This window comes from Ammodytes marinus, assembly GCF_949987685.1.
Source record: "Ammodytes marinus genome assembly, chromosome: 4".
Lineage (NCBI taxonomy): Eukaryota > Metazoa > Chordata > Actinopteri > Uranoscopiformes > Ammodytidae > Ammodytes > Ammodytes marinus.
This window is the reverse complement of record NC_137233.1, coordinates 24322951-24342062: the sequence shown is the minus strand read 5'-3', so window position 1 is coordinate 24342062 and position 19112 is coordinate 24322951. Positions and strand designations below refer to the sequence as shown.

At 43.4% G+C, this 19112-nt stretch overlaps 3 protein-coding genes across 5 annotated transcripts; 2 read left to right on the top strand and 1 right to left on the bottom strand.

Annotated features, from left to right (window-relative positions):
- The first annotated feature begins 229 nt into the window (after positions 1-229).
- On the top strand, positions 230-5608 carry rab7a (RAB7a, member RAS oncogene family). Of its 2 annotated transcripts, none has more exons than XM_080026432.1 (6): positions 230-548; positions 2173-2235; positions 3337-3463; positions 4141-4359; positions 4841-4969; positions 5084-5608. In XM_080026432.1, the coding sequence occupies exons 2-6, from the start codon at positions 2183-2185 to the stop codon at positions 5177-5179; spliced, it is 624 nt and encodes a 207-aa protein (XP_079882558.1). In that variant the 5' UTR covers positions 230-548; positions 2173-2182; the 3' UTR covers positions 5180-5608. The 2 variants fall into 2 exon arrangements, with proteins under 2 accessions (XP_079882558.1, XP_079882559.1); XM_080026433.1 differs by having other exon boundaries at positions 270-332.
- A 140-nt stretch (positions 5609-5748) lies between these two features.
- Positions 5749-9108, bottom strand: hmces (5-hydroxymethylcytosine binding, ES cell specific). Of its 2 annotated transcripts, XM_080026431.1 has the most exons (7): positions 8996-9108; positions 8655-8872; positions 8198-8341; positions 7848-8072; positions 7345-7499; positions 7071-7263; positions 5749-6956 (listed from the first exon to the last, which is right to left on the bottom strand). In XM_080026431.1, exons 2-7 carry the CDS (start codon positions 8841-8843, stop codon positions 6777-6779), a joined length of 1086 nt encoding a protein of 361 aa, XP_079882557.1. In that variant the 5' UTR covers positions 8844-8872; positions 8996-9108; the 3' UTR covers positions 5749-6776. The 2 variants fall into 2 exon arrangements, with proteins under 2 accessions (XP_079882557.1, XP_079882556.1); XM_080026430.1 differs by having other exon boundaries at positions 8655-9103.
- A 2537-nt stretch (positions 9109-11645) lies between these two features.
- LOC307249752 (tubulin monoglycylase TTLL3-like) lies at positions 11646-19005 on the top strand (the record flags this gene model as incomplete). Its single annotated transcript, XM_080026605.1, has 11 exons — positions 11646-11817; positions 11917-11972; positions 12132-12260; positions 12363-12477; positions 12574-12678; positions 12766-12952; positions 13058-13206; positions 13287-13530; positions 13846-14105; positions 17876-18051; positions 18136-19005. The coding sequence occupies 11 exons, from the start codon at positions 11646-11648 to the stop codon at positions 19003-19005; spliced, it is 2463 nt and encodes an 820-aa protein (XP_079882731.1).
- Positions 19006-19112: the final 107 nt, after the last annotated feature.

Genomic DNA, 19112 nt, shown 5'->3' with positions numbered 1-19112 from the left:
TTTACTCAAGTGGTAGCCTATTGTAATTGACCAAGGGGACTTATAACTTGTCAAGGAGTCATCTTTTAGTAAGGTAGACATACACTCAAGTATGTTTTTCAGGTACTCTTTACACCAATGTAAACAATGCAGAATATTCTGATATGTTGGTGTTGTTGTGAATCCTCAGGAGCGAGGCGTGTCCAGCGCGTGACGTCGCCCTCACAGACAGATCTTGTTTTGGAGGAAGTGAGCACAGCTCGGCTAGCAGCTAGCAAGTTAGCTTCACAGAAAACCCCAGCGTCAACTGGAGCAGACCATTGTGCCAAATTGCTTCTGTTGAACGAAGGGAGGTACACGTCCGCAGTGGCAGTGTTGATTTGATGAGTTGAGTTAGCAACGAGGCTAGCCATCGGAGGTTATTCAGCTGTCGTCGCTCTAAACGTTTTTTTCTTCACGTCAGACATTTAGGGGAGCTGTTAGCAAGCCTGTGCGTTAGCTTACGCTTCCGACCGAGGCAGAGGAAAAGTCCACTTTTGATATTTTCTTCCCGCAGGATCATTGCCCAGGTTAGTTTGTGGTGTTTTAAACCATTGGGTTTATTAACGCTATATGTTAACGATAAATATGTCGTTAACTTAGTCGTACATAAAACATCTTGACTTTCTAACTAAAGGTTAGCTCAAATTAGGAAGTGTCACTGTTGTGCTAATTGTTAATGGACACGGTATCTTAAACGTCCAGCTTTAGATATTTTTGAAAATATTCTGTATGTATCAATAATATATTCCCCATCGCGTTCTTGCATTAGCTCACCTTGCTATGTAGCATAGGAGCCCCTAATGTAATGTTTGTTCTGCCTTGCTAACCCGTGTGTGTTTAATGTCCTTTTTGCTCATTTGGTAAAATGTTGAGACGTGGCTCTGCTTGTCTTTAAAGTGGAATCATATACAACCGGATACATCGACAGATTTACCATAACTGTGAATTATATCAGCGTGTGTGTTGAGTCAAACTAGAGAATTTGCTGTGCTAATCATGCCTGCCAAGTCATGGTTCCGTTAGTCCTGTGTTTTAGAACCATGTGATCTGTCCCTGACACAGTGTCATGGGGTGCAGATTATGAGAGCCGCACCGATAGCTCTATGCTACATTTTACCTCTTAAATACACTGATATGCTTTCAAGAGGTGGCTTTTCAGTCACTTAGGGGGCTGTAGATGTGAGGATAAAACCTAAGACTATTTTTTTTTCATTTCATTAGTGAGTCCCTAAGGTTTAACTTGAATGGAGGGTTGATTTAAAGCCCCTCGGTAATAGACTTTGGACTTTGGTCATGACAGCTGTACGAGGTGGTTTATTATTACACTCAGCCAGGGCAAGAGATTATTGATGACTTTATTGAGCAGGCACAAAGAAGAGTTTGATTTGATTATTGAAGTACAACAATTATCTGTGCTTCTGTTGATCCAGATCATTAATTAACAGAAACATGGCACATTTCTGCATGCCATCATGTGTATTTAGGTTTATTTATTAGGGATCATATATTAGGATATGTGAATGATGAAAGGAGGATAACATTATCGGAGGATATTTAGGTCCTATACTATATGTAGCAATTTTTTTCGAAATCTAACTAAATACGACGTTGGAGCTGTGTAATTTGCTAAAATATATGAGGTCTGTGACTATATAATGAATAAAGTAGGATAAACCAATCTCAGTCGAGAAGTCACCAGGGTTCGTGTAAAACCTCTGGTGGTCGACTTTAGCATGTTATGGAGTTGAATGGGTGTGTCCCGTGTGCGTTTCATTTCGGTTTTCTATTGAAAATGAAGGATTGTGTTTTTTCCCACCCATTGGATTGTCAGCATAATTATTATATCACAAAGTCAGTGTTTACAGTACAAAAAATGGCTTTGGGGACAAAAATGGTAGACGCCATCTCGGCTCACAACCCCAACCCTGCATTGTTCACATATTTTGAAAAAAAAAAAAGCAAAGTAAATTGTTTCAAAATTTTTATTTATTTAGGGCCCCAGGGTACAATGAGTTGCCACATATTGTTTTTCCCCTGCCACTGTGTTTTTCTTTGTGAAGTGAATGGTATTCAAATATGGGAAATAAAAATAAAATGTGTCCGCCCGGTCATGTGTTTTCATCCCTCTAATATCCAATTTTGTCTTTACAGCTGTGGCACAATGACGTCAAGAAAGAAGGTCCTACTCAAAGTCATCATCCTGGGAGACTCTGGGTGAGTCAATGAAACAATGTTCAATGGTTGATTTGAAAGAAAACACATACACTCAACAAAAATATAAACGCAACACTTTTGTTTTTGCTCCCATTTTTCATGAGATGGACTTAAAGATCTAAAATTCATTCCAGATACACAATTGTACCATTTCTCTCAAACATTGTTCACAAATCTGTCTAAATGTGTGATAGTGAGCACTTCTGCTTTGCTGAGATAATCCATCCCACCTCACAGGTGTGCCACATCAAGATGCTGATCTGACGTCATGATTAGTGCACAGGTGTGCCTTAGACTGTCCACAATAAAAGGCCACTCTGAAATGTGCATTTTTTTGCTTTATTGGGGGTCTGGGGACTCAGAACCAGTCAGTATCTGGTGTGACCACCATTTGCCTCATGCAGTGCAACACATCTTCTTCGCATAGAGTTTATCAGATTGTCAATTGTGGCCTGTGGAATGTTGGTCCACTCCTCTTCAATGGCTGTGCGAAGTTGCTGGAGACGGCTTATGGTGGAGAAATGAACATTCAATGCAGGAGCAACAGATCTGGTTGACATTCCTGCTGTCAGCATGCCAATTGCACGCTCCCTCAATGCTTGTGGCATTTTGCTGTGAGACAAAACTGCACATTTCAGGGTGGCCTTTTATTGTGGACAGTCTAAGGCACACCTGTGCACTAATCATGATGTCAGATCAGCATCTTGATGTGGCACACCTGTGAGGTGGGATGGATTATCTCAGCAAAGCAGAAGTGCTCACTATCACACATTTAGACAGATTTGTGAACAATGTTTGAGAGAAATGGTACAATTGTGTATCTGGAATGAATTTTAGATCTTTAAGTCCATCTCATGAAAAATGGGAGCAAAAACAAAAGTGTTGCGTTTATATTTTTGTTGAGTGTAATTAGATGACTAAATCTAGTCCCATGTTGGTATGCTTTCTCTATCGCTCTCTCTCTCTCTCTCTCTCTCTCAACTCTTCCTAATATAGCAAGCAAACTTTTTCGTGCTTCACCCATCACAATGACTTTACCTGTTTCTGCCCATCATCTGACAATCTGTATGTTGTCCTGTGTCTTGTTTTTTTCCCACCTAGAGTTGGCAAGACCTCATTGATGAACCAGTATGTGAATAAGAAGTTCAGTAACCAGTACAAAGCCACAATAGGTGCGGATTTCCTGACGAAAGAAGTCATGGTGGATGACAGACTTGTCACAATGCAGGTACTGATAAGATAACACTCTAAAGAATGCCACACTGACTTATCTCCCATTTAAAACAAAGTGTATAATGTATAAAACCACCTCAGGATTCAATCAAAAGCTAACAAATGTAGTGATTTCTTTCTGTTGCTTTTCTTAAAAAGCAGTTAATCCAAACAGTTTTCATTCGTTGGTTTCCATCAGTATTTCTATTCTACATATGCATCACAGACTGAAGTTTTTTTTATTAACAGAACAATGGCTAGTGATACAGATTTAATATATTTTTTAAATCTGCAAGCAACAAAACCTTTTCTATGGTCTTTATTCCTTTTATTTAAAGATTTATTTTGGCCTTTTCAATTATTATATTGATAGTACAGAGATGAAACGAGGCAGGAATGACATGCAGAGATTTTAACAGACAGTACATAATTATTTCTTGGAGCGAAGGAACTACTCAACCCACAATCTGTTGCAATTCCCTAGCTTTTTCCAACATGGGATTATTACTTTTGCAACCACACTGTTGAGCTCTTTTTTTTTTTAGAAAGTCTGAACTATTTGGTTAAAGTAAACCATGTTAACTCCAAAGCTAAAGTTGACTTTCCTTCTTTATTAATAGTAATCGGACGGTTTGGTTTTGTGCACATAAACCCATCCCATTGACCTGTACTTCCTCTTATTCTGCATCCCAGATCTGGGACACAGCAGGTCAGGAGAGGTTCCAGTCCTTAGGCGTGGCGTTCTACCGCGGAGCAGACTGCTGTGTGCTGGTGTTTGACGTGACGGCACCCAACACCTTCAAGACCCTAGACAGCTGGAGGGATGAGTTCCTGATCCAGGCCAGCCCCAGAGACCCAGAGAATTTCCCCTTTGTGGTGCTGGGCAATAAGATTGACTTGGAGAACAGACAGGTGGGTGCAGATGACCACACCAAAAGCTTCATGAGCGGCAGTGGCAGTCATTCATTTTCAATGTGAGCCTGTGACCAAGGGCGTCTGGCACGTCAGCTGCGGTGAGAAGCGCAACGGCAGCGGCACATTTTTCTTTGGAAGTTATATGTGCCGGAAACTGCATAGCTCTACTACAAACTTTATTGACTTCTCACAAACTGAGCAGGATGTCTGTTGCGCTGCCAGCACAATAGCAGGGACCTGAGCGCTCTCAGGTGTATTTGACGCTTTTGGTGTTAATGGAGTCAAGTATGCTAGGGTTGGGTTGCCGTTATATTAACCATTTTATTTTTTCCAAAAGCAATACTGTTTTGGTTTATCCCTTTTGAGGCATATTAAAATGTTCCTTAGACTTTAGGGTACTTGACAAATTTTAAAGATGGCTCCCTCTGTGTATTGTGTCTGATGTTTCAAGTGTAACACCAAGTCCTTTGTGTTCCAGGTAACAACCAAGCGAGCACAGGCTTGGTGTCAGAGCAAAAACAACATCCCATATTTCGAAACCAGCGCCAAGGAAGCGATCAACGTGGAGCAGGCTTTCCAGACCATTGCACGCAATGCCCTCAAACAGGTAACGCACACCAGCAAGAGAGCAGCCTGTTCAATGCTCAGAAATTACACGTTTCAGCATGAGTTTCCGTGCAAGCTGGGAGATACATGCTCAACTCAAAACATTTCATTTCAGGAGACCGAAGTGGAGTTGTACAACGAGTTCCCGGAGCCGATAAAGCTGGACCGGAACGAGCGAGCCAAGCCGTCAGCGGAGACCTGCAGCTGCTGAGGACTCTTGAGAATCTTCAGGGGGGGTTGTTACTGCCCTAACACTACCCTGTCTTGCCTTGTCTATATATCCCCACTGTGTTCATCCATAATGCCCAACATTCAAGCAGCATCCCACTCATAGAGTAAACTACTACACACAAACATGCTGCATTCACCTCCTTATGTATACAAAACACACATGTTCTATAAAACACGAGTCTCCTAGCCCAAAGAACATCTTGAGGAAACATTATGGAATTTACTTCTATGATGCTTATAACTTCCCTGTGTTTCCCCATGTACTTTGTCATGGCGGTGGTGGTTAGGGCTGATATCATTTTTGTTTCTGTGTATATTGCTCCTTCCACACCCTGTTTTGGTTCCAACTGCTTTTATTTGGTGAAATATGTCTATACTTGTTTGTATTGAGTAAAGTTAGAAAACTGTTTCTTTTGGTTCTTTTTTTTTAAATCAAAGCTTCTCTAGCGGTGATGGGTTTCTTACTTTCATGACCTGCTACTGCTGCATGAATGGATGAAACGCTGCTCCCCCCGTTTTACTCATTTGTGTTGTAGCTTAAATTTGTGTCACTCTCAAAAACACTTGTTACCATGGTTTCACTTTACCTCTTGCAACCTTAAAAAAACTCTACCTAAACAGGGAGTCGGAAGTGAAGTACCACATTAATACGCTGACTGCTGATTCTTGTTAATTGGCGCAGAGTTGATCCAGTTCCATGACGAGTCCATCAGACGTGTACAGGTTTCTTTTTTTTTGCACTTTGCTGTCATCCACAATAACTGAAGACTTGTTCAGTCATCTCATTTTTGAGCCACAATAAATGCAATTGTAGCTCAGGTTGAGGACGTGTATCCAGACTGAGGTCCTCGAAGTTAGTGCTATTCCTCTGTTGGGGAGAGACGAAGGTGATCGTATATCTTGGTACAACCTTTGACGTGGGAATGAACCAAATCAAGGCTGCAAGTCAATCTACATGCTAGTCCTGGAGAGGAGAGAATTTTCTCAAGTATGAATATCATTCATAACAGTACTATTAGCAAGTACATTTCTTTATACTGTCAACTATTGCAAGACTTTGTATATTTGCAAACCTCAATCATTATGTGGGGCAAACAGTTGTGTTGTAAATCTCGATATCCGCCAGTTGCTCATGTTGGCAAACGATTTAAGTGCTTGACATTTCTTTTAACCGATCAGATCTTAAATTGTCTGTATTATGTTAACTTTGAAATGCATTATAGATTACAAGAAGATAGCATACATACTATAACTTTGAAAGAAGACTAAATGTGGTGGGGGGAGGGAGTACTGGCATTCATCATTATAGTAATATGATAAATGCGTAGCATCTACATTGTTTCAAAATGTCTTTTAAGTTTCAAATAAGGATAATAAATATCTTGAATAAAGTATACTGTGTCTTTTACTTTTTTAATAACATTGTGAAAAGGAAATAGTATGTGTAGCATAGGTGTATATAATAAAGATCTACTAATACAAAAAACCCAACCATTTTCTCATACCTGTCATAATGATTAAATGGAATAAATAAGGCCTAAGTGGACACTGCCGAGTTCTTAGTACAATGTATATCTTCACGTGGTTCTTGGTCTCTTATTGGCTCCCTGAAGCCACTGCTGAAGGGCTCCTGTAGACTTGCCCTTTCTTTCTTTCTCTTCTTTACTCTCGCATGTGCTGGGCTCTTTCCTCTTTGAAGGTAAACCGCTCGAAAGCCAGCTCATCATCATCTTACTGCTGGCTGTGGCCTTGGGCTCCTGGGGGACAAGGGGTCACATTTGTAAGCTTTAACACGCTGTACTTACCTACAACACTCCATATCTCTACATTTTCCAACCACAGTGAGTAAAATACCACAGCAGATCTTATACCTTTTTGCTGTTAGGATCCACTGGCTGGAGGCACTCCGGGGAGTTGTTGCGTGAGTTGTTGACTAATGACGATACAGGGTGAAAAGTCAAAATGTTTTTGGACTGGAGCAGTTTCAAGGCCTCTAGGGACTTCACCTCTCCATAATCCAGCCATCTTCTCACTTCTTCCTCTCCATCCAGTATTGCAGGCATCCTTAAAGCAAGACCACACAGTTATTTATAAATTCCAGACACTAACAGGAAAAAAGCATGTTTCCCTGATAACTATGCTCACCTATCGTGGATACTTTCCAGGTTTAGAGAAGCATTCACAGTGATTACACTGTACGTGTAAAGAGGTTCTCCACCACCTGGAGGTGTCCAGCAGTCAAACAGTCCAGCAATAGTCAGTAACTTCCATCCAGTCCACTCACCTGCTGCTTCTCCTTCCTGACCAACACACACCAGAGTAGAGGGGCATGACACTAGTATCCATTTAGTACTAAGTGTTGTCATATTTTTTTCGTAAAAAAATAAATAAAAAGCTTGTTAGTATGGTTGTAACTGTTGACAGTACTGAACCTGGCACTAACATCTAAACAAATGTACATGCAGCATGACATTCTGAATACTAAACTAACACCTGGTGGACACATGCACATTTTTGCTTTGGCTCCTCTACCACACAGGATATTCTCAACCATGCTTATTTCCGCCACAGCTGCATTCTCTATACTGTTCTGGATGAAAGCACATGCTCATTGTGCTGATATTGCTGTAGAAATCCCCATAACAAACCTCTGTCAAGTCCGGGGAGGCCTCTTCTGGAGGGCATGCTGTCTCTGAATTCTCGTTATTGCAACCTGAGGTTGTGGGGTCAACCTGATCCTCTGTTTTCTCTTGACTGGGTTCTTGGGTCTGAGGGAAGTATATGAAGAAAGGCTGCTTGTCTTTTTCCTGCCTCCTCCACTCATAAAAACCATCAGCAAGGATGACGCAGCGCTGTCCTTTTATCAGCGGGTCCTTTGAGGGGATAACAACGTCATTAGACACGGTATGCATATGCCCAGCACTTAAAGCAAGACATAAAAACCAGGATATATAATATACTGTTGCTTAGCACTAGCAGTGCCTCAAACTATATGCACCTTGTAAGATTTCTTCTCCAATATACTCTCACAGCGGCAGTTGTTGGTGCTGTATTGCATCTTATTTGGGTCATTCTCTTTGAACCAGGCAGGTATCAGACCCCAACGCATTGAGGCCAACACACAGTCATCCACAGGAGCATTCTGGAGACACACAAGGAGTGAAAACAACAACTTAATAAATTATGTTAAGTATTGTTGAGACTGTGACAGGGACGTGTTTATGATTTATTATGTCTGTGGTTTATTCTTTGGCTGTGGTTGAGCTGTGGTTGCAATTAAATTAATAAGCATTTTCACATTTAAAAAAAAAAGTTTTTATTATCTATATGAATCTAGTATCTCCCCATTTCGCCACAAAATGTAATCTTAACAAAGTGTATGCTAACTATTTGGAGTCCTTCGCTTGAAACAATTGCTGACCCATGCACGGAGCGATGCATGCAGGTGTTCTTACCTTATCAAAATGCCTCCTAGACAGCAGGACAGGACTCAGAGACTGAGGGCTCTTGTTGTACGATGGTCGGTATTTGTCCGCATCTCCATCCCTCCAGCGGGGCTGTCTCCGCTGCCCCCCTCGGTTTCTGTAGATGCAGGCTCGGCTAACCTCGTCTGAGGCAAGAGTGCACGCAGTTCTTCCACACATGTTATGGCTAGAGCGGAGGAACTACTCATCTAAGAAAGAAGTTCGACGTAGTTTAAGCCAAGTAACGTCAGCCGTTAGCATGTTAGCTTTTAGTTAATGAAACACTTCTTCCCTGACTGTAAATACACCAATTTCAGACACTGCTAGCCTACCTGTTTTGAGTGTTATGATAAATATATCGCGAAGTTGCACTTATGGGTATTAAGTTATGTTTGTGGATGTATATAATTGTCACAGCTCAGCTGTGTGTGTGTGTATCATGATTTGTATGCCTGACTGCTGGGATTTGCCTGGACACATGCTGAGGAGCGAGCTCGCACCACGTGACACCTGACGTAGCAAGATGGCGACACAACAGAGAGATAACGAAAAAGAACATTGAGAAATGAACAGAGAAAGGGGTAAAAGAACATTGAGAAATGAACAGAGAAAGGGGTATTATCACTATGCGTGAATAAACAGTGCATTTTTAAATTATTGAAGTAGCATACAGCAGAATTATAGTTTTTGAAAGTGAAATACACTTGTGTCCTTCCATAAAGTTAGGGATAAACTAACAAGGAGTTTAATATTTCCTTGACACGTAAAGGATAAACCACCTGGAGTGTCTGTTAAAGTTACACCAAAATAATAAACGCCATGGGACTCATATAAACATTATAATTTGTAACCCCTACTACCTAACCCAACCCATAACTCGCCGGCAGGGGTTTAGCACCATGGTTAGCGCAAGTAGCTATCTAGCAGTTGCCATGGTAACAATAAACAGGTCGGACGTACCGTGAGTTCCTCCGGTGAAACTCAACCGGCACCGGAGTTGATAAGCTAAACCTGTGGACCTCAGCCGGTAAGATCAACAAACATTAAGGCAAGATGTGGACATTTGGCTTAACATGGGATACGCTTAGCCTACTGTAACATAGGCCATAGGAGACCGAAGTTACAAGTTAGTTTTTAAATTACAATGGCAATGTGAGGCTGCGGTTTGTTTGAGAGAGTTGCCTAGCCTAGGCTGTGATGTGCTGCTTGTCAACTAATGAGTGGCTTTATAGCAAAAATGTTATAGCTAGTGTTATGTGTGTGATGTGCATAGGCTGATGTGAGGGATCTCCATGGAAAGATCCAGGATTATAAAAGTGGATTTACAAGGCTAACTAAAGGAAATCAGAGTGAGCACAACCTGCCTGGGGTGTTAGGTGCAATGCTGACATGTTTAGCCAAGCTGTCTCCTGCACAGCAATTTGACCCACTTTACAGTCCACTGGCTGCACTTGGCTAGACTGATCTACAAGACCACTAGCCACGATGCGTGACACCCACAATTGTTTAGTCTACAGAGTTTGAATATTGAACATAAAGCCATAGGCCTACACTTTATTTGTGTAATATTTTTTGCACACCTTAACACTTTACAATTGTTCACTCATAGTACATACTGGAGTGTGTCCTTTGCAGCAGTTTGTGTCAACCAAACCATGAAGTAGGTGCAGAAGAAAAGGTTCTCCTGTAGAATGAGAGTTGGTATGGAAGCCACCGCGGTCAGACAGTCCATCCAGCTGGACCAAGGGGGAAACCAGGATACTGATAGATGCTGCACACCATGCCCAGACAGTGGTGAGAGACAGAGAGCAACAGAGGAGACACTGTCCCTGTCTGAACTCTCAAGGACCAGAAAAATAATGCAGGGAATCACTAAGGTGTATTTTCTTCAAATCAATAAATCTGATCAATATAATTCATAACACAAGATTGGAACAATCTACACTTCAAAAATTGACTGACAGTAACCTATATTTTAATTGAGGACTTAAAATTCGTATTTATGTAGTTTATGACTTTACATTTTTATCTATATTGTACAAAATGGGGATTGTGGCTTTAATGGGGAAATTCTGGATGCAACTTGCTTAGGGATCCATTTCTCAACTGAAACAAGAAAAGTTCACAGTTCACACCCTCAAAAGACTGTATTCAAAGTATCTGCTTATAGAGCTTGCATCCTGAATTAATCATGACGTCATGCTCAGGACAGGTTGACAAATGTTTTAACTCAGAGGCAGTGCATTAAAGTGTCATGTCTTTAATCTTTCTGGCTCTAAGCTGAAGAGGTCAAGCCTTAAGCTTTAGTTACATTGTCTTCGGCTTTGTCATCCCTGTGGCATGCCTGCCTTGTAAACTTATTACACCTTTGTGTTGTTTTATGCATTTTGAGCGGATATCTTATTCATCAGCCAATTTGTGTCCATTTTGTTTTTATAATAGATATATTACAGTTTTGCTATGCTTCATGATGCAACATAGGATTTGTTCACTGGATGGGATTGCTATGTGCCATCAGATTGGCAAACTTATTTGCATGAGCCATTTTAATTTATTTAGTAAGTGTGACAACAATCCTGTTGTTACAGGTACTGCAGGGGAAACAGGAGGCCCCTCCCAAGATCAGAAGGTCACAGGTGTGGTCCTGCAATGCAACCAAGATGAAGCCAAAAACCAGCAAACAAGTAAGTATACCCTGAACATGGACGCTGGTCTCTTGAGATATAAAGACATGAAATAGTGCAGAACAGAATTGCAGACGTAAAGTTTGATTTTTGTGTTTGTGTGTGTGTCAGCTACATCTCCTGAGGGCAGAGTTCGCCGCAGTTTTGTCATTCAACCTCATCTTAACCCGGAGAGACTCAAGACAGCTAAATTCCTTGCTGACAAAGCTATCAAGGTGAAGTTACATTACTGGATGTATGCAAAACAGTTATGTGGCCGTTGTCAATCATGTTGGTGTTTACTTTAATTTATTTTCAGATGCATAAGATATTCTCTATCCAGGGCCCTTACCCTGTCATCAGGGGCGCATTGATGGCCAGAGGCTGGGTTGAGCAGCGTATGCACCGCCCCATCCGCAATGTTCATCGGCGTCACAGTGACGAGGGCCTAGCTAGCTCCAATGATGCTGTTGACAGCGATGAAGATGATGGTGGGCTGGATGCAAATGTGACTATTACAGAAATCGTAGGCTTCTTTCCTTTTTAGATACCTACCTCCATTGATTAACATCGCTCCTCCTTCTTCTCAGACAACTCAGACGATGTCGATAAAGACCAGGATACAGAGGGACTATATGATCTAATGGTAAAAACAACTTTTAAGGTTGCAGGATAACGTGATGCTGAGGGGACCCACATTGCTGACTCTGCTAACAATGCTTGAAATTTAAACGTCATGCCAGCAAAATTCAACAGAATCCAAGATTCAGCACAATCTCATCCTCTCCCTATTTTCTTTCTACAGTCTCGTATGGTGCGGAATGAAACGGTTTATTTTTACTGGACAAACCGTAGGGATGCCATCAACAACAATAGCTTACAAAAAGAACAAATTTCCAATCATTTTGCAAAGGCGGGCATTTTCACTACCAAGGTGCATTTACAGTATATTTTGCAATTACTTCTTACAGCAATAGACGCTTCTTCATTGGTCCCGTGTTACACCACACATCAATATTTGTCTTTTGTTTGTTAGGTAGGGTTGTGTGTTAACCTGAGGAACCTGCACTGGTTTGATTCAGCCGACCCCGATACCTTCTTCCCACGCTGTTACAGACTAGTAGCGAAAGATGAGAAGCAAGCTTTCCTTGGTAAGATATGACTTTACAGCCCACCATACTAGTTTAGACTTTCTACTATCACATAAGTGTACAATATTTGCCTCTCTGTCTATGTCCTTCATGTAGAGGACTACAGGAGGACAGCCTGCACCAGTCTTCTGAAGTTCATTGTGGAGAGGGAGAAGGGTCTTCAGGGAGAAGGAACGAGCCACAACACCAGGGCTGCTCAGGGTATGACCACATCTCACATGACTGTGCACTCACCTAGTGTAAAATCTAAATCAAAAGAGAGACATAATTTTCTTGCTCCATCATCAGATCAGAAGAGACGAAGAAGACAGCAACCGGTGGTCCTTTCCAAAATGATTGACAGCGCACTCAAAGTATGCCAGGAGTTCCTGGAGAGCCTGGAGCACAGAGACATAGACAAAAGCCTGGCGACAACACAAACACTTACCGAAGAGGAGTGGGCAGAGTTTATTGACAGTTACTACCTTGTTGTTCAGTGAGTACAGTGCATGCATGTGAGAGGTAAAGGGAAACAAGACAAGATGCTCTTCAATATCTCACTACGGTCCCTACCTCTCTTAATCTCTGTTCCATTGCTTAGTGGCGGAGCAGAGATCGAGAACAGCGAATGCTTCGTGGCCGGCTGCAAAGCCATGCTACAGAGGATGGTGAAGGTCAGTCCACAGCTGGACATAGACGGCTTACACAACATCTGGATCATCAAACCCGGAGCTAAGTCTAGGGGAAGAGGTGCGATGTCAGACACAACAATGTAGTCCACTTAATATCTGCCATAGTCCTCCTGACTGACCTGTCCTTTCAACTTCTAGGTATCAAATGTGCCAAGCGTCTGGATCAGATCCTCAAGCTGGTGTCTGGTGATGTAACCCTCATCAGGGAAAGCAAGTGGGTGGTGCAGAAGTACATGGAGTGCCCCTTCCTAATCTATGGCACCAAATTTGATGTGCGGCAGTGGTTCCTGGTCACCGACTGGAACCCTCTGACCGTGTGGTTCTATAAAAAGTGCTACCTGCGCTTTTCTACGCAGCCTTACTCGCTAGACATACTGGACAGGTAAGGCTGTCATACTGATAATGGAATTGGAGACTAATCAAAGAAAGCAAAATGTAAAACAAGATTAATGTTAGACAAACAAAGTAAGAGTTTAAAAAAAAAGGCAACACAGGGTACACAGGGAGATCTGATTCTGATGCGTGGCATGAATCTAGCTGTTATCCTGGGCTGATATGGACAAATCTCTGTCCTTTCTATGACATAAGCAAAATTCATCCAACTCCATAGTTGCATTCTGCCTCTAAAATAGAATAATACTGAGTGTTTCTACCAAAGTTGCACCAAAGTCTTTCTGATCTTTGCCTTTCCTTTCAGCTCTGTCCACCTGTGTAATAACTCCATCCAGAAGCACCTGACGCCCTCCAAACAGCGCCATCAAGGTGTCCCAGAAAACAACATGTGGTCAGATGAGCAGTTCAGGACCTTTCTGTCCAGCCAGGGCCGGGAAGCTCAGTGGCACTCTGTTGTAGTCCCTGGGATGAAGACGGCTGTGATCCATGCATTGCAGACAACACAGGATCTGATGGATTCACGCAAAAACACGTTTGAGCTCTACGGTGCTGACTTCATGTTAGGTAGGATACTGTATCACAGTAAATGAAACTGCCTATTTTCAGGGTGCCTGCAAGAGGCCACTAGCCTGGAAATCCAGACCTGCCACTGGAAAATTAAAATTTGCTTAGCCTGTTGGTCTGGACATGATCCATTGGAGCTCATTAACAACTGTATGTCAGAAAATTCTGACTTACCAATCAAATCGTTTTATCTGATATGGGCAGGTCGGAGCTCTATTTATACGCGTAGGTGTCGCCCCTTGAGTTGGGAAGGTATATTAATCGTGGCCAGACCCTATATTGTTCTAGATGTGGGTCTGGATTTCCAGGCTAAAGGCCAGGACACACCAGTCCGACACGTTCCGACTACCCAAAAACTGGAGTCGCCGTTTCAGGAAGCTCCAGTCTTTCCGTCGCGGCCCAAAAACACACCGAGACGACTGCTTATTTTCCGTACGTCCCGCGCTTGTAATGTCTCCACAACAGCAGGCGGCGCTAATCTGTATTGTGGCCCGAAAAAATACGAAAGCCGGAAATGATGGGACAGCTCTCTAGAGCATAAACATAGATAGAAATACGTATTTATATTTATGGACCATAAGAGCACAATTTTTAGCAGAGAGTGTCGAGCATGGTGTCGAGCAGTCAACAAGGGTTGATGCATGTGAGTACTCGCAAAACTAAACGAACAAACACATTAAAACGATGGCTAGCTGTTGTTAGCTGTTTGTGCTACCCGCCTCACTTCCGGGCTTCACTGATTCGCTAGCCCTCCACCAATCAAATTGCTCCAAATGAAAGACGGTCGGCCGCCGATTGAACAAGGTCAATCGGCGGCCGACAGGCTCAAAACAAGCCCGACGACCTCTACGTCGGCCGACGTCACGGCACACACCAAACAGATTCGTCTTTTTTTTTGACGACGGCGATTATCGGGCTGGTGTGTCCTGGCCTTAAGAGGCCACATTAGTCAGCATACATTTACTGCCCTAATAGTCCCGCACGGTGTATCACACACAAAACCAAATGTGCAGCTCAGTCAGGACTTGCAGCTATGACTTTTTGAGAAAATCTGAAAAAGATAGACACATTTCAGGGTTCAACATAAACCATGGCGATATGCAGGGGAGTGGATTGGCGTCTAACGTCTTGTCACAGTTTGTGCGTTTTAGTAAAATACAACGTGGTTAACTGTATATAATTTGTATCAACATTTCATCTCATGAACTAAAAGAAAACAACCAAATCTAAAAGGGAAATTCAATGCTGTACATAGTAATCACCAAAATTCTGAAAAATGTTATATCTTTTGGCGGGCCAGTGAAAATATACAAGGGGCCAGTAAAAGGCTAATCTACTGGCCAAGCGGGCCAGTTGGGAAAAAATGTTACGTTGACATTTTCTTCGCTGTCACTTGCAAATACTTTATCTTTATATCAAAAAGTAGGAAATCTTGTCCCGTTTGCACTTGTGACTACTGAAGCAAACAGACCTACACATTTTCATCTGTGAGCTTCCAAGTGACAAAGTCCATGGAACAACTTAAGGTGCGAACACACCACACCAGCCAGATCAGGTGCATTGGGTGCGGTGGCCAATGCGCCCAACGCACCTGATCTGGCGCTTGGTCATTTTGTGTAAAAAAATGGTTCAACGCGCCCAACGCACCTAAGCAGCTAGTCTCCCCCCCGATATATTTATTCCCCTAATCAACCATGGCTGCGATCAGACCCGACCCGACACAACAGCGATCATGTCCGCACAAAAACAACAACAACACGGCCAACAATTGTGCCAAAAGACAAATAAACAGCAACTGAACGGGACAAATAGCCTTAAAACAGCATTGCAGATTCACGCTGCTCGGAAATGAACACAAACAGCAAGGCAGCACCATACCAAACACATTTACAGCAGCATTGTGTGCACGGCAGTACAAAATAAAGGCAAATAGCCTACATTACCCTACCTGGCTGTGACAGGACCGTGGCTGGCGTAGATATAGGCATAAACACCGGTGCTTCGCTGTACTCGTTGTGAAAGTTCCCCGGACTTAGCCATTATGTTTGGGTTCATTATATGGAGGTGGTGGCCGCACACAACCCGGTGAGTTAACTAAATGCTATCCGACCAGAGCTAACTTGGTTTATCGGCTAAAGCACAGCCGCACACTGAATTAACCAGGAAGCCCATTCTCCTGGCTCACTTTCCCCACGTTTTCTAACCCCGAGCGGCTTCATGCAGCACCAGCCGCCCGCAATAATACAATTTCCTCCTCTGTGTTTCTCAGCCTCTGTGTACAGTAGCCTACACTGTCCTCCCACCGTGCCGATGTCCGAGACGTCGGGTCATTCTCCAAGGCTGATTGGCTAACGCGGCTAAACGTCACGCGTTGGAGCAGAAAAAGTTATTTTTTTTAACTCTGCGTGATGGTGCGGTGACGCGGCTACCGCGCCGAACGCACCGCTTTACCGCGCCGAACGCATCATCGCGCCTAAACCAATGGTTCCCTATGCAAAAATAGGATTTTTTAACGCCGCCACCGCACCCAACGCGTTTGGTGTGTTCGCACCTTTAGACAGTTCGCTTTCCATGAATTTAACTCATAGATAGTATATTTAACTCTGTTGAAGAGCAGCCCCTCCCCTAACCACTCTCCCTGCTCATTAATCACCATAGCAAACAGTGCCACTCACACATGCAGCTTGGACAGCGGAAAGAGGAGGGGCTGCTTTCATACACACACTTCACTCTGCAGATCTCTCAAGGTGCGAACACACTGCACTCGACGCCGGCTTGATCATATTGAGTCATATTTGCCAGACGCTGACGCCCAACGCTGTGTCTGAGATCAGACCCGGCTCAACTGTGCACTGTGTTCCCATGACAAGCTGTGCCGAAAGACAGATGTAGTTGGCAAACACGGACACACAAGTAAACAGCAACTAAACGTACAGAACAGATTTGCATCGGTAGGCTACACTGTGTAACCAGCGGCAGTCGCGGCATTAAAACAGCTCGCAAATACACACAAATTAACAGCAAGTCAGCAACATAGGCCCACTAAACACAGCAGTGTGCGCAGCGCCAAAAAACAACGGCAGAGCCTACCTGAAAGTGCAAGTGTGCCGGGACTGGCAGAGGACAACACTAGTGCTTTGCTGTACTTCTATTGGAATTCCACATGGACACTGCAGTTATGTTTGGGCTCATATTATCCTCCGGAGCAGCACACAGCCGGGTGAGTTTCGCTGTGCTGCTAATCGGCACTAACTTAGTACAACCGACAGCTAAACAGATGCAAAAGACAAATATTCACAGAAGAATCAAGAAGCCAAGTGTCCTCATCACTCTCCCCCGCTCTCCCCATGCCTACCTCGTCTTGCAAGACACCGGGCAATCTCAGCACTGTTTGGCTATTGCGGCGGGTCGATGCTTAAAGTTAAATATTTTCAACTTCTGCGTTCGACGCAATGCAAATGACGCGTGGCATACGACGCGCGTCAACTCGCCGCGCGGTGCCCGATGCCTGGGGTCAACGCGCTTGTACATTGACTTTGTATGTAATCTTGACGCACGTCAGTGTGCAGTGTTTTCGTACCTTTACAGCAGCCAGCTTACAGTATCAGCTTAATATTACTAGGGTAAGGATATGCATAAAGGTTACGCACATTCAGAATTTCCGTAGCTATTTTCTAGTTTGTCTTTACCATGCATAATTTTCTAAAACTGATTTTTTTGCCTACCAAAAGACAATTCACCACTTATTTATTTTGTTCTGTGTTTCTCAGGTCGTGATCTGCGTCCGTGGCTGATAGAAATCAATGCCAGTCCCACTATGGCTCACTCCACCCCTGTGACAGCACGCCTTTGTACTGCTGTCCAGGAAGACACAGTACGAGTCGTCCTGGACCGGAGAGCAGACCGCACTGCAGACACTGGAGACTTTCAGCTCATATATAAGCAGGTGAGGAAAGTTTTTCCCTTTTCTATTAAGCTTATGGTGTACATTAAAATTGTGAGTGCTTTAGATGTCACTTTTTGTCTTTAGGCAGCAGTAGAAGTGCCACAGTATGTAGGAGTCAACCTACTCGTTGAGGGCTTCAAGATCAAATGCCCCGTCTCACTTCCTCCACTGAAGTCCTCCAACCACTCAGCACAAAAACGACGGAGCCCTGCCAAGGAGAAGGAAACTGCAACAGATAAAGCAAAGACTCTTCTTAAAATGACCCTGAAGATTGCAGATAATCAGCTCAAAAACACCAGCAGAGATGTTCTGCTGCCGCCTGCTCCTCTTCCTCCGACAAGCAGCAGTGTTGTTGTGACTCCTCCTACACCTCCTCACACCAGGAGCAGTGTTGTTGTGACTCCTCCTACTCTTCTTTTGGCCCCTCCTTCTCCTCCTTACATCAGTTACAGTGTTGTACGTCGTCCTACTCTGACTCCTCCCCTCCGTCAGACCAGCAGCAGAGTTTGGCTGCCTCCTCCTGTTACTCACACAAGCAGCAGTGTTCTACAGCCTGCTCCTCTTCCTCACACAGGCCGCAGTGTTGTGCCACAGCCTCCTCCTCTTCCTCAAACCAGTAGCCGTGTACTGCCGCCTCCTCCTCCTCCTCTTCCTCCTCACACCTATAGCGCTTTTCTGCCGCCCCCTCCACTTCCTGCAGAGCAGCCTGTGTCCATCCCTATCGAAAATTTCACACTTCACTTGCCAATGACTGTGAACAACTCCATCCGCCTGCCCACCAATGCCCAGTCTCAGGCTGTATTTTTTTGGAATAGGAAATCGGAGGCGTCAAAAGTCTGCTCAGAGAAAGTCCCACCGTGTAGCACAAAGAAGCACCTAAGTCCTCCACTGCTTCTGGAGATTGATGTTACAAAGAAGTCAAGACAAGAAGCCTCCAGCACTTTGAGTGCTTAAAAAAACTTCACTTTGATCTTTTTTTTGTTTGGCTTTTTACCTACCTCATGATAAAGTCAGCATTTAATAGATTCCCCATGTCCCCTTGTTTTTCATGTGTGTATATA